At 45.7% G+C, this 24,559-nt stretch overlaps 1 protein-coding gene across 2 annotated transcripts in view; it reads right to left on the reverse strand.

Moving 5' to 3' along the window:
- Positions 1-24,559, reverse strand: part of LOC104487253 (mitogen-activated protein kinase kinase kinase 3-like) — an 81,312-nt gene that overhangs the window by 39,698 nt on the left and 17,055 nt on the right. The window contains exons 2-3 of one of the 2 annotated variants that reach the window (XM_086742220.1): positions 19,641-19,720; positions 2,595-2,704 (exon numbers count right to left, since the gene is read on the reverse strand). In XM_086742220.1, the coding sequence (XP_086598346.1) occupies positions 2,595-2,704; positions 19,641-19,644 (114 nt within the window). In that variant the 5' untranslated portion in view covers positions 19,645-19,720. Of the gene's footprint in view, positions 1-2,594; positions 2,705-19,640; positions 19,721-24,559 lie in introns of those variants that run through there. The other variant, XM_086742221.1, reaches the window with a different exon arrangement.

The following is a 24,559-nucleotide window of genomic DNA, read 5'->3' on the forward strand; positions in this document are numbered from 1 at the left end:
AAATTTCAACTTCTGTCAAGAGAGCACTAAGGAACCCCTCCAGGAGACAGGGATGAGATAGCACTTTGGTTGTGCTTCTTTGTGGACCAAAAAACTGCTGCAAGCCACAGAGGGACAGGCTAGTTAATCAACACATTCTTGTTTAAAATGTTTTTCAGTGGAAATTTGCAACACTGGATTCCCAGGCCTCAGAAAAGCATTCTTCTACAGAAAAAAAAAAAAAAGATTTTTTTTTTTCTTAATCTAACAACTGAATGTCCAGACTCAAGTATTTCAATGTGAGCATCTTGCTCAAGGGCCTTGTAAAAGACACCTACAATGAGATTCCCAAGAGGAAAATTCAGCACCTAAATGCCTCATGGCTTGCTCTTCCTCTCCAAGAAGGGAGACTGTGCAGTGCATCCTTCAGCCCAACCAGACAATCCGATCATAGGAAAAAAAAAAAAAAAGAAAAGAAAAGAAAAAAAAGGGAACACTAAGTACCGAAGGAACAACAAATCACAGACATGACAATAGCATTTCCAAAGCAATCTCTCTCCATCAATTTCTGTGCTAAAAAACAAGGAAAAAAAAACTAAAAGTGACCCAAACAAGTTGATTACGCTGCAAACATGAACCAAGTCGCCGTTAAATCCACCTACTTTGGCCACTCCCCACGACACAGACTAGACTCCAGTCCTCCTGCGAGCCAGACTTGTTCCAGCCAGTCCAATTTAGTGAAGCAACAATTCAACAGACTCCAACGCCCTTCATCTCGTGGGGCCTGTTGGTCTGAATCCTCAGCCCCGGATGCGCGAGGAGAGCGGGATGCCAACTATTTGTGCCTCCTCCATCAGAAAGCTCTGAGTAACTACGAGTACACAGCTACGGCTCGTTCATTTATGGATGAAAAGAAAAATCAGGAAGGAAATAATGTTTTTTTCCATGCATCAGTGTTGTAATTGGGAAGAACAGTTTGATTCCTAATAAAATAAGATTAAATGCAAGTGGCAGCCGACAATTCTAAAGGTAATAATAGAGCACAACATAACTCCATTGGTGACTTATAAATGAAGAAACAGAGTGGATGGGCTGCGGATACAAATTTGATTAAAAGACTTCAATTTTATGAAACTTTTGTAGACAAGAATTCAGCAATGGAAACTATTATGTTTCTTATTTTTGACTGAATATCTGGTTAATTGTGTATCTGCAGCATTTGCAGCAACAGTTTTCAAAAATGACAGCAGCGATTTTCCCCCACTGCGAGAAAACAAATATGTTATTTAAGAGAAGTCTAAAAAGTTTTGCTGTCCTGAAAGCATCCCGAGATGGCTTGGTATGGTCCCCACCCATGGACTTGAAGAAAATGCTGCCCTCAGAGCCATCCAAAGCTGCGCTGGATTGTCTGCTCTGCCTGCAGCTGCAAAGAGCCAGCTCTGAATTTCTCCGCTCCGTTTTGTAAACATCTTGGATTTCTTTCAGCATGAGCTGAACACAAATCCAGTGATTCAACTTGGCGGCTGCTACCGCCAGGACACACTTTCAAACAGACACGCTATGCGCGCACGTGTTTTCGTCTGCATGTGTCTAGGAAGTCTAGAGGGATTCGGGAAAGGATTTTTTCCCCTCCGCATCCAGAGTTCTTCGTTAGTAGCACAAGTGCCATTAAAATATGCATGACAACGGTAACTGACAGTTTGTTCTCTTCCTTGCCAGGCATTCGGCGATTGCAAAGTTGATTGCAAGCTCATTCTAAGCTGTAGCACCAGAAGTGAAATTCCAAGTGGATTTGTTTGCATGCTTCTCCAGCAGCTTCCAGGTCTTCTTAAATTATTTTTCCCCCTTCTTGCTTTTTTTCTTGCTATTTTGACAACTCAATCCTTTCTTGACAACTTTTGTGTTCACATCATATTAGTTCCGTACACAAACAGGCTATCAAACCCACTTTAGCTTTTATATTGATGTCAGCGAATAATTTCTTACATGGCTCAAGGGACAACGTTCTTGCTCACCAGATCAACTCTGAACGCGCAACAGGGCCAAAATGTTTGGGTTTAGGAGCATAAACACCAGTAATTAATATTTAAACACTTTATATAAGAATGACATTATTCCTCCCAAAAGAGCCTGGGTGTCTACAGCTCAAAGTTGGCAGTCTGTCTTTCAAATATCTGAAGCGAAATGCGCACATGATAAATATTGTATTTCATCAACACTGTCAACAGAAAACATTTGACTGATTGAAATCTTAAAGCTGCATAGCTTGTAACAAGTTATTCTACTTTCAGCGCTACACAAGTGAAATAAGTGCCTTGGGGTGGGATTTGAGATTTAAAACTAGTTTCAGGCTCTACTGCTATATTTGTGAATGATTTGGGGTATCTCTCTTCTCCTCTGTAATATGGGGATGCCTGTAGCTTCTTTTCAGCTCTTCAAAAAGAGGTTCTAAAGCTTATGTCTTGGTAAAATTACGTTATTTCTGATGTGCTGAGCTCCTGCAGCACTTGTTAACTTCAGCTCTAATGTTTAAACTCTGATCTCCCAGCGTAGTGAGCACCATGCTCACCTCTTTGGTCTACTGGAGTCTGGGACAGACTCAAGGAATGCCTTACCTGTTTGCTGGAGTGGACACTGTTTTTATTCCTGTTGTTGTCCAGCAGCCCCCCACATTTGCCCAATGCTGCCAAATCCTTCATAATAGAGTTCAGAGCTTCTTCTTCATCTGCAAAAGAAGGAGAGACAACTGAAGTGTGGAAGGCAACCTCACCCCTGGAAGAGCAGAGTGAAAAATACAGCATTGCAAACACAATCTTTCAACCCAAATAACTCAGAAGACACGATGTCTAGCCTTCCTATCAAGAGAGGCACTCAAAGACTACACCACAGTCCCTCCCAGCCCATCGTGTCTTGGAAACACAAGTTTCCTCATCACAGGTAAGACAGATCCTCAGAAAAGCCAGTGGCTGAGTGTAGATGGCCACTGCTCCTCCAGCTCGTAGCCCATGTCTACTGCCCATGGGGCCATTTGGAGAGGACCCACAGGCCAGATGTACTTTCCAGAGGGCTGGATCCAATCTGTGAGGTGTAAGATGATGTTCTAAAGGACAGAAATCTTTCAGGGCCCGCAAAGCTCATGTAGCACGTGATGGAGTACAACACAGTTCTTCATCTCCTTTCCTCCCTCGTCATTAAAGATTGCTCAATGGCCACAACTAATTTTCACAACTGGAACCAGTGAGAAACCAAGTGAGAAGGCAAGAAAACCATTAGATGAGGCAACACACTCAGCTATCCTGGACAGGATAGAGACATACACTGAGAGCCTATCGAGATTTAGGGCACTGCATACCTGTTCAGACATGATACAGTCAAGGCAGGCAAGTATCAGGCACATAGAATCATAGAATCATAGAATGGTTTGGGTTGGCAGGGACCTTCAAAGGCCATCCAGTCCAACCCCCCTGCAAGGAGCAGGGACATCTCCAACCAGATCAGGTTGCTCAGAGCCCCGTCCAGCCTGGCCTTGAATGTTTCCAGGGATGGGGCATCCACCACCTTTCTGGGCAATCTGTGCCAGTGTTCCACCACCCTTATTGTAAAAATTTTTTTCCTAATATCTAATCTGAATCTACCTCCCTCTATTTTGAAACGGTTACTCCTAGTCATGCAGCTACTACTGTAAAAATAAAAATAGCTACTGCATTTTGTGTGAAACCAAGTGTCTCCAAGGTTAGAGCCACCCCCGCTCCAAGCCAGCCTGCAGATTTAACTCAAGGCCTGCACAGATGTGAAAGATGACAAAAATTGTATGAAATCACACGGGACTGGACTCAAACATTGAGGTTCTTTCCCCAGGGAGAAAGATATGCTCTGCATCCTCACGCTCAGATACAGCATCACCTCCTCTTTTCCTGCTTCTCCTCCTGGGTTGTATCAGGACTGAAGCTGTGAGGCAGATAAAAGTGTGAGAAAAAGACTTCTCATGCATGCCAGGCACCCAGAGCCATCTCATTAAAGAAATAAGGGGAAAAATGGGGGAAAATGTTTAAAATCCAGTGCCACTTTTATTTCAGAGCTTAGAAATGAGCTGTAATGCCTACACCAGGCGTTAGGAAAACACTTACTTTTTCCTGTAGGCAATGTGTGTGCATGTATATTAAGAATATAATTTAAATACATATGTATAGAGGAATATTAAATACGTAATTAATAAAATTTTTAAATTCAGATCAAAGTACATTGAAGTGCAATTCCTCTCCTCTTCCACATTTCCCTGCTCACTACAAACACAGGTATGTTTGTCCAGAGGGGTGGCAGGGACCATAACTTTGAATGCTACAAGAAAGCTCAAGAAAAATATAACTTTCAGTTCTAGTTCAGGGAAAAAAAAAAAAAAAAAAAGAGATGTTCCTATATTTTGGTTTTTGGTTTGTTTTTTTTTCTGTTAAAAGGGATCTCTGGGGACAAGCACAGTTTTCCAGATAGATTTTGTAGTAGGAAAAAAAAAACACAAAAAAGAAGGGAAAAAAGCTTTTTTTTTTCATGGAGGGGGAAGGGAAAGGGGGAAGGGACAAGTTACAAAAAAAAACCCCACAAAAACAAAAACTACGCACACCGCCCTCCAGGAATTTTCCACCAAAGCCATAATCTCTCAAATGCCCCTCACCCCTTTCTCTTTTCCAACTCGAGTGACAACAAAAGTTTCCTGAACTCACTGACACAAAGCGCCGTCCCTAACATCAAGCGGAAACAAGACTTGAGTGGTAAAGCTGGGTTTTTTTCTAGCAAAACCACCTGATTCACCAGTTCCTCTCACCTCCAAACCTCCATCACCTCTCACCTCCATCTTCAAGGAGATGCATCTCTGGTTAACCCACCGCTGCCCTGCGAGGGTATTCCAGGACGTGCAAGAGTCAGCACTGCCTGTCCCATGGAGGGACAGCAAGGTTTGCTGGAGGTCAATGGTAATAATAATGAAAAGTAATGATATACCAACCCCCTCATACCACGTCCCAGAGAGCTCCCACCACATCCCATGGGTACCCACGAGGATTCACCACGCAGCCAAAAGCAACGGCATGAACCGTGCTTTTGCTAGGATGTCTGATGAGCACATGGCATCACTGAAGACATTGAAAAAGAGACATCTTCGAGCTGTATCATAAAGTCATAGAATCATAGAATGGTTAGGGTTGGAAGGGACCTTCAAAGGCCATCCAGCCTAACTCCCCTGCCAGGAGCAGGGACATCTCCAACCAGATCAGGTTGCTCAGAGCCCCATCCAACCTGGCCTTGAACCTGTAGCCTTATTGCTACAGGGTACGTTACTTTGTCCCTCGTACAGACTGTAGTCACAAGAGATTGCAATGTCATTTCACCAGAAGGAAGCTGGAAGTGAGCAATCCCACAAAACACAGAGATACGGAGATTGAAAATCACCTCTGCAAGGTGAACAGAAAACCTGGATGTCCTTACTGCTCATCCTACCACACGGGGCTCATGCTGGCTGCCAAGTCATGGTATTCAAACTAACTAAGAAACCAAGTAAAGCCAATTTTCCATGTATTTCTGTCTTGTCCTTAAACACCAAGGGGTTTCCGATGTCCAGGAAAGGTCAGGCTTATATTACATTGCCCTCAAAGCAATAACCGAGTCTTCCTCCTCCACCTACCCATCACTTTTGTCAAAACTTCTTGCAACGCTGTCTTCTGAGTCCATCAAATACAGGTGTAAAAACTCCTGGTGCTGGAACCATGCATGACTACGAAGGCTGCGTTTCCTTAGAAAGCCAGGCTACACAACTCTTGCCAGACGCATCCTTTCGCATCTCTCCCAACCTAGCAAAGTAAGAAGCATCGACTCACTTCCAGTAACTGCTTAAATTTAGCCCGTTTTCAGAAATACCCAATTATCAACTTAATCAGCCTAGAATCAGAGGTGTAAAACTGGGCCCTAGCTGTCCTGAATCAGGCAGTAGAAGAAAGAAAAAAAAAAAAAAAAGGAAGGAAAGAGAAGGCATTTCTAGTATTTAGCCTGTCAACTCAGCATATTTATTCCTCCATCTACTAAAAAGCTGAAGCCAAAGAGCATTCTGAAGAGCTTTTGAGAATTTTTTATTATAAAACATGAGCGTTACCTGTCAAAAAAACCCAAAATACACACCCATGCCACCACTGCTACAAAACAAGGTAAGAAAACTTCTTCCAATACCAGCAGGAAATGTTGTTTTCTGTTGCTGGAGCATAAAAGACCACAAATTAAGCACAAGCAGAAATACATTATTTCCTTGAGGTAACATATTTCTATACGCTTAAGTAGCTTTTAAACTACTTTAAACGGTGTGGTTTTAGTCAGAAGGGCTATGGCCGAAGCCTCAACTGTTCAAAACAAAGCAAAAAAAAATCCCACACCACACTCTGAAGCAACTTCAGAGCCGGAGCACAATTTGCATCATCGGTTGCAAAACTGACACTTCCCAGTCCTCTCCATGACAGGAACTGATGCTTTCCAGACTAAACCTCTTGCCCATCCTAATTGCTGCTCTTGGGGTCTCCAAGCTGACTCCCAAGAAGGGTGGAGAACTTTGTTCCATGGAAACAGCAGCCAGCTCAGCCAGTTCAGTCAAAATTCAAACAAGCACTGAAACTTACTGGATAATTAAATCCAAATGCCACTCCCAAGCCTGTCCAGTGAAAAGGGGCGTCACGGGCGGCTCGCTCTCCTTTTGGCTTGGATCGAGCGAGCAAAGGGTATGGGATGGACGGTTCTCCCCAAGGCAAAATGCCAGGGAATCAACAGAAATCCCATGCCCAAGGGACACAGAAGATTGGGTTTTCCTGATCTAGCACCGGCAGGATCCGAGTATGCTTCAGCCTTGTGAGAAGGCAGCATTGGGACTGCACAGCAAACCTCTTCCCAGGTTTTGCCATGGCTCCAGAACAAAACAGCTGCATGTTGCACAACACCAACGAAGCATCCACAGAGCTCAGACGGACTGGGAGATTCATGGAAACCACCGACTGTGCAACGTGAGCAGGTTCTTGCTCCTGAACAACCTTCTGGCCCAGCTCCCCTCTTGCACCGATTTGTACAAATTCACTGAAGGTGCTGTAGGTTGACAGGATGAACTGCTCACATAGCGAAGCCTACTCTCTCCCCAACAGAACATGTAAACAGGAATACTTCTACGATGGAAGACCAGGACAGAGAAGAGTTGATTACACAGACAGCAAAAATGAAACGTAAGAATCAACTGTGTTCAGCACAGTCCCTTTGTCGCCAGTGTCTCTTCTTCCATCCTCAGCTCTTTATTTTCAGCTATTTCCCTTAGTAGGAAACTAATTTATTTCTTCCCTACTTCCCACCAACACCCCAGTTTTGTGCTTTGTTAAAATCAGCTTCGGGTGACAAAGCTCATTCACCAACGCTGCCAGCCCATCTGACCAACGACCACTTCCAAACAATTATAATAGAGGTCTTGAAGATATTAACTTCCCAAAGGTTTGGGGATTAGTGGAAATACCCGTAGCCACACACAGGAGAGGAACACACAGAAGAAGTAAACCAAGAGCCCTCCCAGGAAGCAATGACCAGTGGAGCTACAGTGGACACAGGAAGGTTGGGTTTATAGTTTAATGAAAGACCACTGATCCATTTTGTCAGGATCTTATAAAAAAAAAAGAACACCTACTTCTCTCATCAAGTTTTCAGTTCTGTCAGATGTTAAGACTCATAGGTCCTAGGCACTACCAATGTGAATAAGGTCTCCCCCAGGAGACCTTATAGCAGCCTTCCAGTACCTCAAGGGGGCTACAGGAAAGACGGGGAGAAACTCTTCAGCAGGGCCTGTTGTGACAGGACAAGGAGTAATGGTTTCAAAACAGAGGGAGGTAGATTCAGATTAGATTTTAGGGAAAAATTTTTTTACACTGAGGGTGGTAGAGCACTGGCCCAGGTTGCCCAGAGAGGTGGTGGATGCCCCATCCCTGGAAACATTCAAGGTCAGGTTGGACGGGGCTCTGAGCAACCTGATCTGGTTGGAGATGTCCCTGCTTCTTGCAGGGGGGTTGAACTAGATGATCTCTGAAGGTCCCTGCTAACCCTAACCATTCCATGATTCTATAAATCTAGGGCATTTGGCACTGAGCAAAATCAACTCCTAAGTGAAATCAAAAAGCCACACGATGACACATCTCTCCGCCCTCAGACATAAGTTTCCGGCGCCACTACATGGCCTCAGTTCCAGCATGCGTGCAGGAGAGAGGAACCTGGAGTTTCACTCTTAGTACAGCAAGCTCACCATTGGACAAGAAGGAAAAAAATTTAAAAAAAAGAAAGAAAAAAAAAAAAGGGAAAAATAGCAAGCTTGAAGGTCAACATGGACCACCCAAAACAATTCAACAGTCAGGAGAGAAAGCAAATGAAGAAGGGACAAAGGAATAATTTTTCTGTGTTCAGATGGTCTAGACAGGGCTGTTATTGTTGGCTTCACTCATAGGTCATTACTAAGAGGCAGCTCACGGTAGTTCCATGAAGCTGCTTCCATCAACAGTGAAAAAAAAAAAAAAAAAAGTATCCATCCAGCTGGATGAAGCACACAGAAAAGCCTGCAGAAGTAAAATAGAGTCTTATAAACCACGGCAAGTTCTGATTTTGGCCTCTCTCACATATCAGGCTGGGAAAAGCAGGGGAAAAATCTTGGGCGTTGCAGAAGGGCAGAATATTGTCCTCTGAGTCATTACTGAGCAAGGCTGGAGCGTGTAGCTAAGGGGCCACACGTTGTCATCTACACTTCCGCTCGGATCCAACGTAAAACCACAGACGTGACCACTTGCAGTCACTAAACATCCCACTGTGCTTTTCACAGCCGTGATGTTCGCAGCCCAGCTCAGCCCTTGAGCCTGTGTAAATTCCAGCGGCGCCCTCGATCGCTAGCATCCACCTCTCTGGATGGTGACGTGACTGCTGGAGGTATCCCCAGGCAGAGGGAAGGGCTCTGCAAAGGCTGAGAGGGGATGAGGAGAGGATGGGAAGCCTCACAGAAACCCTGTCACCTTCAGTAAAAGCCCTTTCAAAAGGCAAGGCTTTGAACATGTAGTGAAAAAAATATTGAAATGTAATAAAACATAGTGAAAATAAATATGGAATCACATGATTATGACACTGACAATCTTAACTTTGGCCTACAAAGGATATCAGCCTTTCATTTTCTCTGGTTTTGGAAAATATAAATTTCTTTGATTAACAATGATAACATTTGATTAACATTTATCATTTACTGAACAGGTTGCCCAGAGAGGTGGTGGATGCCCCATCCCTGGAAACATTCAAGGCCAGGTTGGACGAGGCTCTGAGCAACCTGATCTGGTTGGAGATGTCCCTGCTCCTTGCAGGGGGGTTGGACTAGATGACCTCTGAAGGTCCCTTCCAACCCAAACCGTTTTATGATTCTATGATACCACAGAGAACCCTCGACTGAAAGCTAAAACTCACTACCTCAGCATCTCTCCGTACCTGCAAAGGGCTGGCTCTGTCCTGAGACTTTCAGCTAAACTGTCAGATGGAAAGACAGATGAGCTGCTTTTTATGTTTCATTTCATGGACGAGAATCTGAGACAGACAAAACTCTTGCCCAAGACTACACAAGTCTGCAGTCGGAGCTAAGTATGTTAACAGAGCTTAAATTCAGAAAGGACTTAACTTAATCTAGCCTTTATGGCTGTACAAAGGCCATAGAAATTCATTTATCAGCCTCTACATCATGATCCTGACCTAAAATCAGGCACAACAGCCTCTTTTGGAAAGCGGTCCAGAAAGTCTCCATTTGGAGTGCTCACACACTTACTCCAATAACCTCTCAGTAATAAATATCTGTCTAAATTCCAGTCTGAGTATAATTTGCTTTGTACTGTATTCACTAGATCTTGACACTCCTCTATCTTGGAGACCTCTCTATTAACAGAAATCCCCCCGTTCCATCTCCTGCAGGTACTCACAGCCGGTGATCTCATCCCCTTTAACCCTTCTTCATGTAACTAAATGGAAACACATAGCTTCTTACATCAGAGTAGCCCTTAATTTATTCCTACAGCTCTCTCCAGTTGTCTTTTTCATTTTTTTTTCTTTATGAGGAGCAGAGCAAACATCAATGTAGCATGTAACGTTCAATGGCCACAACACCTTTTCATTTCTATTTGCAGAGCGAGCACGGGGTAACAGCAAACCTGGGGTAACAGCAAACCTGGCCCACATGTTACAGCGAAAGTTCACGTCTACTGGGCCAACAGCAACTTGGACTGCCCGCTGCCTTCGTTAGAAGGTCAATCTCACACCAGTCCTGGGGTTTGCTTTCCTGGTCCAGGGAACCAGACAATACTAAGCTATGCGAAAGCAGGTGTCAAAGAACTTGCTTGTGAAGACAAATGCTGCATTTTCTACAAAAGCCAGAGGGAGAAAAACCTTGGAGATGAAGAGAAACCCAAGACTTTTGAGTACTTTCTTCAGTACCTCAAAGACTGTCAACAGACATGTACTGCCTCCAGGATTCAGGCCATGAACAAAATACCAGAGGCAGAGGTACCAAGATGGCATGGACTCAGTGATCTTCAGGGTCTTCTCCAACTTAAATGATTCTATGATTCGAAGGAGCAGAAGGGATCAGTTAGTCAGTAAACACTGTCACAGTGACTGTTCCAGTCAGTACTAGGAAGGAGACCAGCGAGCTAGAAGCTCAAGCTCAAGAGCCTGACTTGGACCGTAACAAAAGCCCCTAAGCAAGTAAAGGAGGGAGCCAGACGCTCTCACAGGCAGCTCCAAACACTGTTTGGTAACTCATCCCCCTTGGAAGGGCTGTCTGTGAACGACCTGTGGCAAAACAGATTGCTGCACGCATCCCTCTGGTGAGAGAGATGCAGATAAACCTCGGCGTAAATCAAACCCACACGCACAAATCATTTTGCCACTGTCTGGAGCAGTGGCCAGGATCTGATAAAGAGAAAAATTATCCCGTTACCCTCCCCCAGTCCAGATTACTGTGCACTGCAGCAGAGACACCAGAGGAGCACGCTCCCTTCGCAAGTCAGCAAAGGCTCGCCGGCAGCTGGATCCTGCTGCCGTTCACCCTCCTGCAACCCCACCCAAGGGATGGCAAGGTCACCCCTGCGGACGACTCCAGGGCAGGGCACAGCTCAGCAGGTCAAACAGAGCAATTATACAGGAGGAAGTGAGGAAAGACTCTTCTGATATGCAGGATTTCTTGGCAGGAGTTTGCTCGCAGACGTCCTAGGCTTGGGACACACCAATCCACATGGATAACTAATGCTGGGAGGTGCTGGGGTTTCTTGAAAGGATGTTTCTTCTTCTTATCAAGGAATTATGATGCTAAAGGGTGCACCATTTAATAGGTATATAAGATTATTAACACTTTACCTGAAAAATCGATGGTAAATGCTTTGTGTCCATAAATTACATGATTTTGAAGTTTGCTTTTCTAGCACAACCAGTAACTGCTTTGTGAAAAGAAACAAAACCAAACCCATCAGAGGCTTCTGACAGCTACAGGCGTCCATCGCGCCAAACGCCCAATAAAACATCTGTGGTTTTAGAGTACAGTTATACTATCTCAGACCCTTTTCTCAGGAGCAAAGTTCATTTTGAGAGTTCCTGCTTCCTATTCCCCCTCTACCCCATGCTATCCCTCAGGTGACCCAAACAACTATTGGTAAAATTGCACAGTCAACAGATCAGAGAAGCTGTTTGGATCAAAAACCACGCTTCCCTTTACATCCCCTTGCAAAAGGAGACAGAAATTAGTGCTCAGGGATGGGCTTGAGGGGAAGGCAACAATCAGCTTTTTAAAAAGCTAAACCAGTTATTTTTTAAACAATAATTAGTAAAACTGTGTATCACATACATAACTAATTCTGATCACCACAATGACAGGACCCAACCAGTCCCCAAAATACTCATGTACCCAAATAAGCAAACACCTTCAATGTAATATTAAGTGACTGGGCTCTTAACACGTTCATAAGAACACTGAGAAAACAGCAAAAGATAATAAAATGGCAAATAAATGAATATGTTATGTCATAACACATTTGAGATCCAGGGTGTGAGATAATGAAGAACTTCAGCTGCCCTCTGAATTTCCCCAGGGAAAACTAAAAGCCAAGGTAACGCTCCTGGGACTGCACCTCAGTTTAGGTAAGGTGAGAGCGGTGCCCTTAAACCACCGAGTGGTCAGCACCTTGCAAACACCAAAACCAAAACATTTTGAGAGCATTGAATGGTGAGTTTTATCACTTATGTAAAAGTTTCAGTAGGTAAGGCACAAATCATACAAGAAATTTCTCTTGAACGTGAAGGGCTGTGGCACAACACTGACGTACCCTCGTGCCAGAGATTTACCAGGGACTTCTGCAATGGAAAAGGATGCAGGATCCAAAAGGTGTTTGGTTTAGCACAGCCGGGAGGGAAAGCGGTCATGTCTGCAGTTCATTACAACCTTCTGCTCCCAAAATAGCCATCCCTCTGACAGCGCCACGCGCAGTAAAATTCCATGGGATCAGAGCCACAGGCAGATCTCTCCTGTGCTCTGCAACACGCTGCCCTGCTCCGCAGCCCCTTCTCCATGCACTTTCATCATCACATGTGCACCATACATCCCCACACACGGGGAGGGTGGCAAAGCCCAGCTAAGAAGCCATTTTCCCCCTTGTGCAAAATCTCAACAGCTGGATTCGGTTCCAGCTCAGGGATGAGGGCATGTAAACTCTGGCGTTACAGGATGAGGAAAGCTGCTCAGAAGCTGCACCGTATCGGGAATCAAGATGGACAGCTTGGAGATGGGCAAAAATCTTTACCGTTGTGGGGTTTATCCCATGGCTTTCAGACAAAGGCTCAGGCACAAAACCCAGCCTCCTCCCTCCTTCCCACAGCCCCCCTCCTCCAGCAGCACGGTGTTGCTGGGCCCTGTAGCAACCTGTAGGGTCCAGCCATGGCACCTCACACCCTTCAACCCTCCTTGGCTAATGCGGCAAACATCTGGGTTAAAACCAGGTGGCATTTTCTAGGGGGAAGATTTGCCGAAGAGGATCAGAGTTGGGCAAAACAGGTGCTGCCCCTCATACCCAGCCAGCGACTCGGATCCTGGAGCAGGAGACGTGGTGCTTCAATAACAAAAACCACACCAGTTTTCAGTGATACAAAGGTTTTCAGAGCTTCTCTGGTGCTTGCTGACTGACCTCATGTCCTATCACCACAGAGCAGCGGGGGCCACCCCAGGGCCAGCCACCATGGCAGCCCCGGCTGCAGGGGGGTGCGCAGGCCCGACCGTGCCCCTAGGCCATGGGGGACAGGACAGGACCCTGGGGTGCCAGACATACCCACCAGCGCTCCAAGAACTCACTCCTCAAATGCTTCTCCAGCTTCCAGCAGCCATCATTTTGCTGCCAAAAGGGTGGCAGCGTGGAGCCTAGTCCCAAACGGGCCTCCAGCACTAAGTGAACCACACAGGGCTGGGACTCTCAAGAGGACTTCTGATGGGCTCTACACTCATTACACTATTTTTATTTTTAGTCAACTAAGAAAGACCAGCACCCAAGCCGTGCCCTGTGACCTTCCATAGCTAATTGCCAGCTTGCCAACGTCTCCATCGGTGCCACCTCATGGGCCCCCGGCCGGCTCCCCTACTCCCTGGGCTGCTCCCTAATAAGAGAAGCAGATGAGTCCACCCCATTCTGGGGGAGGAATTTGGCCATACCGACACGTGCAGTGCCAAAGCATGGGCTGTAACATGTTGTGTTGGCTAACACAGGCGTAACTGGCTAAGCCACTTTGCCTCTAAGGATCTCCAATCTTGGCCATGAAGCAGGCACCGTATCACAGATCATGTTTGCCAACCCACGTGAGGCATACAGGGAACAACAAGAGCTTGGTCCTGCTCATAAAGAGATCCAAAGCACAGCAAATATTAAATAAGTAAGTGTCTGTTAGCCAAAAAGTAACCATTTGCCCTATGGAGCACCAAAGAGAAAGCCACGCCTTGACTGTTCCAACTGCCAGAGGCTTCCCAGCCCTGAACTGGCTCCTGCACTGGGTGGCTCCCAGTTGAGATCCTGGGGAAGACAGGAGGCAGAGTCAGTGAGAGTCAGGGCTTTCCTATAAAAACACAGAGTGCTGCGAGATAAGCCATGCTAAATCTGCCTCTTAGACAAACCCATTGATTTTCATTCGCTTTTGCAGATTAAAGTTAGTCTAGGAGAGCTGCAAGCAGGGGCTAAACCCTTAAAATGCAAAATGAACCACATTTAAGAAAATTTTGTATGCCCATACCTCTGTTTAGCACTAAAAATAAACAGAGGGGTTGTTTGGGTTTATGACATGATGCATTTTGTCCCACAGGATTTGCCTGCAAAACTCCCCGCCACTTCAAAGGTACCAGGTACCAATTTCTCCCTCTCATCCCACAATAAACTTTCACAGCTTTTTCCTAGCCCACAGACACTGGCTACCTTTTCCTTTAACAGATTAACATAACTAAATTAAACTTGCGGCAATTTTTCCAGTCTGTTTTCCTGCTAAACTTAAAATTTGTTCCTTCAGAAGAAGGGCTTATGCACCTAAAAGGCAGCCTGGTTTTTTCCACCTCTATCAGTTTGGTCTAATAAAAGATATTACCTCTCCCCACAATCCCTACCTCTCTTGAGCACACTTGAAAGGAGAAAAATGTTTACCCAGCGAGAAACATAGCTGGCAAGTTATTTCCCCTGGCTGCCTCCAATACCTTTGAAGGTTATTTGTGGGCTCATAAAGCCCTCTTTCTCTCTCCCAGCCCAGTTACTTCCAGTGCTCAAAGCCACAGCCCAGAGCCCGTCAACTCCTTATCTGTTGCAGCAGCAAGGGCTGCAGCGTCCCAAATACAGCCGCGTAGGTCCAGCCCTGTATTCCCCAGGTGCCCAAAGCACCTGGCCTGACCTTAAACAGAAGCCCGGGGTGCAATGGGCCAGGAGAGGGAGAAGGAGACACCTCTTAACTCTGATACCTCTCAAAAAGAACAATCTGAGCTAGAAAGCCTGATGTGCCTTATTATAAGATAAACTGCTGTAATTCAACCTGATTTTTTTTTTAATAGCTCTTGGCATACAGAGAGCAAGGGAAGAGCAAAACCGTTGCCTTAGGTTGAGGAATGAGGAAAACAAGGCATGGGAGAGCTGGGACATCAACGCTTGCGTGCACGGGGACAGGGAGTCTGTTCTCCCTCCACTAACGGGGGCAGTTCTCTCCATCTCAACAGCTCCCAAAAAACTACTGAGATGGGTTAAATGGCCAGACCATGGCTGTGCAAACATGTCCTCTCCATCAGCAAGCTGCCTCATCTTCTGGCAGCCCAGCCTGCAGTCATCTCCTCCAAACACACCCACTCTGTCAAGGCAATATTGTAATAAGCATCATTCTCCCATCTCCTGCACCTCAAATGACTTTTCTGCTGAAACAAAAAAAAAAAAAATCACACTTGCTCCAGAAGAGTACTAAAGACCTAAATCTTTGGGTTATACGTGCACATGCTGAACGGAATAGATAAGCGTTCCTGGAGTTTTTATCATCAGAAACACACATGCACACACAGAGCATTTCATAACCAGAATTAAGAACACTCAAATAATTTTTAAATAAAAAGCTAGGCAATAAACATGCTGGTGCCTTTTATCCAAACTTCCGCATTTATTTTTAATTATATTTTTACTGTGATACTCAGCTCAAAAACAGTAATTTTAAAACACAGCAATTTTTAACTGCCATGGACCATGGTCCTTTCTCTGTGTTCTACTGGAGACATGGACATCTGTAGAATTATAGAATCACAGAATCACTACAGTTGGAAGAGATCTCTAAGATCATCAAGGCCAACCATCAACTCAACATCACCATGCCTACTAAATCATGTCCCGAATGGGACCTATGACATAAGACACACAGGACTGTCATATGTACTCGTTTGTGTCCAGCTACATTTGGATCAAATTCTAAAGAGGTCTTGGACCCTCATGGGGAGGTGGCAGATGGCAATGGACTGCAAGTTGGAGGAACTGCTCTGTGCTAGGAGTGAGAGGTGGGACATTGTGCTTTAGGAATGAGAAAACCAGTGTGGCACACATCACTTGGACTTTTTGAGGCTTAAAAAGAATGGTAATGCAACAACCATGTTAAAAAGGAGTTAATTATTCTTCCAACCAGCAGGAATTACAGTACCCAAGTGACAGCAGATAACCACTTCAGACTGCAGTACTGTTTTCGATGATCAGTGTCCAGCAAGGTGTGTTGGGGATCAGCTTGTCTGAAGACGTCTCTCTCAGACCCATGCTCAGTCATCTTCACCTTCATACCTAAGAACTGACCCACTCAGGAAACATGGTCACCTTCTGAAGCAGTGACTGAACACCTACAGCATGGCCTCATCTCTCTCTAGAAATCACAAAGCCCTTCCAATGTCATTTCCACTTCCAAACTGTCCCACTGTTCTCACCACCTTCCTTTTCCATACAAAGAGTCATATGCTTCCGTACAAATACAGCTGTACACATCTGGAGTAAACTGTCGCAGGACAACACTAAATTGCGAGCCCAAGTGATTTATTGAAGATCAAAGCATGAAGCAAAACCAGAACAATTCTGTCCCAAGACCCTATGCTGCATCCAGTTGCTCTTCGCTCTGAAGTTAAGCCCTCTGACCTATCTTGCAGAGAGATGTCCAGGTCCTTCAGACAGCACTAAGAGAAAAAGTGCCAAGTGACACAGTCATGGCCATGTCTACACATTATAAGACCACCCAGCACCAAGGACCTCTGCTTAGGCTTGCCCCAAGCTGGCACATGTAAAGATATTGCCTTGGACCTGCAACACCAGAGCAACCTACCTGCAGTGCTGGGATGCCACGGCTGCAGAGGGCTAGTCCAAGCACCACTGCACTGCATGACACTGCCAAACTGCTATGTCTGAGATGCAGCCCACGGAGACGCCAGAAGTCCCCACTTCCCATCTTGTGGTCTCTATACCAGGTCACGCAACTTCCCTAGAACACGTCCATGAGCAAACAGTCCTATGCTGAACTCTGAGACCTCTGAGCAGACTAGAAATAGGATCCTAGGAAGAGAAGTAGACCTGGAATGGACCTTCGGAGATCACATCATCCAACACACCTCCTCTGTGGTCTACCAGAAGGCAACGATATGATTGCAAATTCCTTGCTCTTCCCTTGACAATGCTCCCTCATCCTAATGCATAGAGGAAACAAACACACGTATAAAAGGAGGAGAGAAAGTGAAACTAATAAAATCTCAAAATCTAGACTAATTTTTTTGTGCGTCAGCAAAGCTGTTGCCATGACCCTTTAACTAACAAACACCACTTGGTAACGCTGATCAAGACACATTATCACTTGATCCGTCTTCTTCCAACAGTTAAGCCAGAGACCAGACTCAGACCCACTCCAGGATCCTTTCTGAACGCAGCCTCACAGACCTACCGGTCCTTACACAGGCATTGATGCTATGTTAGTGGCAAGGCATAGCAATGCTCCAAGAAACGACATCTGGGGAAGGGGACATGCGCAGCACCTTCCATCCACACTCAACTGTAAGCAGAACTGCAAATCTGCACAAGACTCCTACCAATTCAGCTCCCCTTCCCCAAAAAAAACCCGCCACAGAGCCTTGCAAAAGGGTGCCCTCTTCACTACAGCATTCCCACAATCACTGCTTTCCCCAAGGTACCCATACAGATGGCAGCTGAAGGCACCTTGAGCAGTCTGCATCAACCGCACTCTCTGCAGAAGAAGTCATCAGCTGGATTATCCGCTGAGAACGGGACTGGAGCCAGCAACTCATTCTTTACTGGTGCTCCGAGCGAGTTTGAACTTCTTACAAAAACACATATTGCTTCGACAAAGGAGTGGCACTCGCCTTCAAAGTGAAAATGTCTCTTAAGAAATTTTAGGGTTTTTCACCAGGGACATTAAACTGAAATTTGTCATTCTCTGTAATGAAGAAGAAGGTCTGGACTTTCTCTTCTCTTCCCTTCCTTTTTTTTTTTTTTTTTTTTAACTTGGCTTTAAATTAGTCGTCTCCCCACAAAATTTCTCCTCTAGGTAACAGAGAAAGAGCAAAAATAACCAGAAAGGTGAGGCTGGGATGGGGTAAACACTGCTTTTCTCCTTTCTCCATGGGAGAGGACAAACAGCTAAGGTGTGGCAGTGGCTTCACATTTTTCAGTGTTTAAATTCAAACCGCTATCAAACTCCGAATCATTTTTCTACCAGGTTTGCCAGGACAATCCCTAAATTTACTGATATTCCTCCCCACCTCCTTTTTTTTTTTTTTAAGCACCATTTCAAACAGCCCTGAAAAGTTTTGTGTGAACTTGTGCAAACGCTGCAAATGTAAAAGTGAAGTGCTCGGCTTCCACCAGAACTCCTCCAAGATGTCTTCTCCTTTCTTGGGTCACCAGGTCAGGAAGCCATCTCAGGAGACAAATTTAGGGTCCTCTGCAACCTGCCTCTTGTGGTGAGGGGAACAGGACAATCCAAGCTCAATTAGTTCCAGGTGTTAATTGAACCCTGACACTTATGGGAAGTAGAACCTGGACTTGTTCTTCAATCTGCTGAGCTTTTGCTTTCCAGCAAAATTAAAGGAGCAGAAACCCCTGCAGTTGCTGGAACTGCTACTAGCTGGCAGAACGGCTTGTAGACCAATTTGGAATTGGTTTTGTGGTCAATGTCCATTCTGCAAAGAGCTTTCTTGCACTTTGCCATGCTCATAAATGCAGGAAAAGCCAGCTGAATCCCAAACCCAGCAGTGCTGCTGTCAGCAAGCCACGTGTCTCCTGCGAAGCCCTTTAGCAGGGAGAGGAAGACACCAGGCAATCCCTCAGCTGTGTCCACCTGTGTGACAGGTTACAAGCACAGTAGCAGAGCACAGACATTTTTCTGTAAGAAAGGTATGATTCTGCAAGGGTAGTGTGTGAAGTTTGATGGCCAATAGCATGCGAAGCAGGAGGAGGGTGAGGCTCTCACACTTATCACCTGCTCATGTGAGACAACACCACCGAGCTGATTATTCACGTGCTAAAACTGAGAGAGTCCAGGACTTCCAAGTGGTCTCGATTTCTGACATAACAATTTTTTTTTTTAGCAGCAGAGATAAGATCAAGATCATATGTACCTCCAAAGCCACAAATAATTTCCACTTCAAAAAGTTTCCCTAAGCACCACAGAGCATCTGACACACGACTATTCCAGCGGAAGATGGAGAAGATGCAAGTAATGAAGGTCATGGATTAGAAAAGCAATATACTTAGGCTCTGTTTTAAACAGAAGCTTCCTTGGGAGAAGAGATACAAGGAATGAAATGCTCTGCCCAGAAATACAAGGCAGACTTGAGAAGAGGCTCCTCCTAGAACATGACCCACCAGATCACACTGATGGCAAGAAGAGAATTTGTCCAATTTTGACATCACTGGAAGGCAAAAAAAAATTAGAAAGCAATGCAATAGTCAGCCAGACCATCTTGGCAACGTGTCCCACTCTGTTGTCATGCTTGGTAGCCTCAACTAAAATTAGCAGACTGCAGAACATTAATTGCTTCAGAGGAATCCAGTTCTTACCCATCTTTCCATCTACATCAGGCCTCCATTCCACCGGTCCCAGACACTTGTACCTTATCCTCCACTCTCAAGCATCCACCCTGTAATAACAAACATACACAGAGTTTACAGATGAATTTTGACATGTCAGCAGAGACAGAGACTGAACAGGACCACCGTTCACAAAGCATTTCCCCACTGTCACCTAGGCTGGAGGAAAGAGGAGAACCATTCAGTTTGGAATTGAGACCAGGAGTCTGCCCTCCTCTACACACCCCAAAAATAACACACTACAAACCTGGTACCTTTTCATTTTTTAAATCTTGGAGCAATCACCTTATAGACTCATAGAATGGTTAGGGTTGGAAGGGACCTTCAAAGCCCATCCAGCCCAACCCCCCTGCAAGGAGCAGGGACATCTCCAACCAGATCAGGTTGCTCAGAGCCTCATCCAGCCTGGCCTGGAATGTTTCCAGGGATGGGGCATCCACCACCTCTCTGGGCAACCTGGGACAGTGTTCTACAACCCTCATTGTAAAATTTTTTTCCTAATATCTAATCTGAATCTACCTCCCTCTGTTTTAAAACCATTACCCCTCGTCCTGTCACACCAGGCCCTGCTGAAGAGTTTCTCCCTGTCTTTCCTGTAGGCCCCCTTTAGGCACTGGAAGGCAGCTATAAGGTCTCCTCAGAGCCTCCTCGTCTCCAGGCTGAACTCAGCCTGTGCTCATAGCAGAGGTGCTCCAGCCCTCTCATCATCTCCGTGGCCTCCTCTGGACCCTCTCCAACTGGTCCACGTCCTTCTTATGTTGGGGGCTCCAGAACTGGACACAGTGCTCCAGGTCTCCTTTTGTTAAAAGTAGATTATCTTTAATGCATTTTTTACATTATTTAACAGAACCTTAAAGCAATCCTTCTTTAACGCATCACATTTTGCAGCGTCTCTATGAAATAACACTCACTTGGAGAACAAACCAACAGCAGGATATGGAAAGTCGGTCCCAGAGGCAGCCTGTATCAAAGCAGAAACCTAAATGTAGGCCTTCCAAATTCCAGCCAAGGTTCCTCAAGGCTGGACCAACCTTGCTCTGACCACATGGGAAAAATACCCTGAGTCTGGGCTGTTCTCAGCAGCAACGCATGCCCCATACATCCCTCTTGGCAGAGTCCCTGCATAAACCTGTGTGACAGCACGAGTAAACGGAGAGACATCTCCAGTACTTCATCTGACTCGCACGGACAGAGTAAGACGTTTCCATCCTGCACTCACTGCAGGTAACACTGCCCCAGACTCAACGAGGGCTGCGCGTGCCAGGACGTGGACACGAATTTGGCAGCGCTACACATCACAGATTGGGCAGAAGCAGTAGAAAAAGGCCCTTTGAAAATCTCCCCGCTCAATCAAATCAATTTAAACACAATTTAAGAAAAAAAAAAACAAAAAAATCTGAAGTGACCCAGGAATGATCGCAAGCACGGATTAAAATGATTTTCTGTAATTCTGGCGCCTTGGTGCTGGCAAGCAGGAGGATATTTATCCAGCCTATTTGGAGAGAGACAAGCGGGAAGGGAAAGCGATAAGAAAGCGGCAGAGGCGGAGACATACGTGTGCCCCAAACTGCGTCGTTCCTTTCGCTGCTGCAAGCTTCTTCTCAGGGCAGGACCATTTAACCCACAGTCACCAGAGATTCTGCTCTGTCCATTTGCACGACAACGGAGGAGGATAGATATAGTAACTAATAGGCTTGGAAAGGTTAAAAATCCTGTGTTGAGAAGAAACCGGTCAGTCTACGCGAAAGTGGATCAAGAGAGAGCAGAAAAACACCAAAAAGCAGTGTAAAAATTCCATCTGATTATAACAAGAGGAGGAAATAGCTCAAATCTTCACTGCTTTTGCTTTCAGAATTGACGCGACGCTTCCAGCGATTAAGCTGCGTGCAGAGTTTGCACCAAGGGTCATGCAGATAGCCCAGATTAACCTTAAATTCCTTGGCTAGCCCGGGTCAGCTCTCTCATCAGCGTAACAGACTTTTCTAACGGCTTTTTGGAGACTTCTGGACCTCTGCAATCCATATCTAGTTACAAAAGCGTGCACTGTGCAAGCGAACTCTGGAAAAACAGGTGAGCTTTCCATCATCAGAGCCCTGCTCTGTGCTCTTCTCCATCACCTCCGCCTTAGCGAGCCGCCGAGACCCCGCCGCCCGGCCCTCGTGAGCAAACCAGCCCCTGCGCATGGCGCAGGAAATCTCCAGGGATATATGAGAGAAGAAAGGTTTTCTATTTTAGCAGATCTCTTCAGTCCTGAGGACAGTCAGGCTTCAAATGGGACTGCAATCACCGGCGATTTCCGTGGCTTCCCAAAAATACATACCAGCAGCTTCCTGTTACAGAAGGACAAATTCCTGTTTCTAGTACAAATTCTGCCCTTTTATTACCTCCCTTAAAAAACAGGAGGGGAAAAGGGAAAAAATAAGAGGGAGGAAACAAAAAAAGGAAAAATCTTTTTTCTCCTCTGATGCACTTCAAAGCAGCATCCCCCTTCTCCTCCCGCTCAGCTCCCCGATCAGAGCCTTCAAGCGTCGGCCGTTTACCACACAAACCAGTGAGCATCTGAAACAGGGTGCTCACTTCGCACCCCACTGCTCCCACAGCTGGCAGAACCAGCCTCTGCTGTAAATCTGCTCTAAATCTCCACAGTCACTTCACAACCTACTGTGCTGGTAACTTCACCACGAACAAAAACCTTCTAGAAAGCAAGGAAAGCAAGAGCTCCGCAAAGTGTCCGCTCCCAGGGATGCTGGGGCGATGCTGTACTCAGATCCCAGGTTGGTGTCTTAAATGCAACAGATTTTGGCTGCTCCTGGCTGCTCAGGGAACTGCTGGAGGTCACTTAACCTGCAGGAAAGCCCAGTATAGATGCACACATTTGGAATAAAACCAGCTTTGATTTGACCGAGCTGAACTCAATTCTGCAGCCGAAGTGGCTCAGCATCATTACGGCTACATGAGTGCAGGGGATGAGTATCCACGTGAGAACTGCATGCAAGGTTATTAATCCACTTTAAAAATTAATCCCAGTTCTTCCCTTTTCAGCCCATACTCCTGGCTGGGAAGGGATTAAGCAAGACTGAGTTCAAAGGAGGCAACAGCAACGCATTGCCCACCCAGACACGACTCCAGACTCTGCACATCTAAGCTGCGGAAAGCAAAGCAGGGGAGGAAAGGATGGAGAAGAGCAATTTCTCCCTGGGATGTGAGGGAAGACAAAAAAGTGACGGGAAGAGACTTACTGGGAGGAAGGATGTGGGATGGGGGTTGGGAAAGCTTGAAAAGTGCAGTCCAGCAATGAGAACTGGAGTCACCAGCAGCCTACCCTTGACATGAAATGGGGTTTACAGTATTGCTTACCCAAAAAGGGCTGTTCTTACCCCAAAAAGGGCTGTTCTTACCCCACAGAGGCTCAGCATCCAACTTAAAACACGGCCTCCAAGTCAGGATGTCTTGCCCCTACCACAAGCGACGTTTCCCTCTGCAGTTTATCATCCCCAGGCTTCCAGGGAAAGCAGCACCTACTTACTCCAGCCTGAGCACCACTTAACACTTTGGTTTGAAGGTGGAGGGACAACCATCGTAAAAAAATAATAATAAGCCACAGTTGCCCCTGAAATACGGCTCAGCTGGAAAGCTACTCAAACCAGCATTGCTAAAATTGGGACTTTCCTTGTTTTTTCAAGCAGCAGGGAACAACATGTTGGGCTCAGAGAGTTTAACAAGCGAGAGTCAAGCGGAAAAAATCTCTCCTTTTTAAGAGTTGACCACATTAACTTTCAGCAAGTTTCCGGGAGTCCTGCCAGGGCGCTGGAGTTTTGTATACTACGGAACTGTTAAAAATATTATTGTAAATGTTATTTTCAAAAAGCTTCAGAGGCCAGGGCTGGGGTAGTGTTAAAAACAACAGCAAAGCAAGTGAGATTGTTTTACCGGTGAGAATATAAACCTTTGCGTGCTGATAGCTCGGTCAAACAGCCTCCAGGCTTGGCAAAGATGGACTCAAACGAAAAGAAGGAGCGGTTGAAATATTCCAGGTTTCCTCAGATCATCTCAACATCATCCTTATAGTTTTCTTCTAGATGCTGTAGGACATTTGATCTGGTGCAGATAGAGCTGCCCTGGAAATGGGATCCATTTTTAGGGGCTACATAGAAGAGCAGCTAAATGTTGGTGACACTTCAGCCACGTAAAACCCTACTCTGATGGCGTTTTCCATGCAGGTTATCCAAAGGCTAACCCCACCACCACAGGGGTGGCCAAAAAGTAGCCATGTAGGATCTATGTAGATGTGGCACTTAGGGACATGGTGGACTTAGCAGTGTTAGGCTTACGGTTGGATTCAATGATCTTAAAGGTTTTTTCCAACCCAAACGACTCTATAATCCTGTGTTTATAGGTACGCAACTGGGACAGACTTTTTGCAAACACTCATGTAACCAGGCCAGGTTTGGAGGCGTATCTCCCAAGTTGGCTCAAGGGAAAACGTCAGGAGCCAAGACGAGAGGAACAAAGCTTTTCCTGAGCATGCACTGATGAGGCTGCTGAGCAAGAAGTGACACAGACGCATCAGCACAGCTCACGTACGGAGCCAGCCAGTGCTCTGGGAACCACAGCGCACAAAACCCAACAAGCAATTCTATACGAAAACTCATCAGTTGAGGTTTCTTCTCCTCATTTTTGTGCTCAGCATGCCAAAACTGCTCAAGAATCTTTTGCACTAAGGTATTTTGCTGGGAGAAGAAACAGCCTGTGCTTCTCTAAGAGCCATTGCGCAGGATGGAGGATACCATCCACCAGCAACCCAGCCAGGGCAGCTGGATTCCACAGCTGCTTCTGAAGAAAAATCTCCTGAGCCATCCTGTTGATTCCAGCACAACGTGTGCATAGAA

The sequence above is a fragment of the Chlamydotis macqueenii genome, chromosome 2 (assembly GCF_036417535.1).
Source record: "Chlamydotis macqueenii isolate bChlMac1 chromosome 2, bChlMac1.mat, whole genome shotgun sequence".
In the NCBI taxonomy this organism is placed as follows: domain Eukaryota; kingdom Metazoa; phylum Chordata; class Aves; order Otidiformes; family Otididae; genus Chlamydotis; species Chlamydotis macqueenii.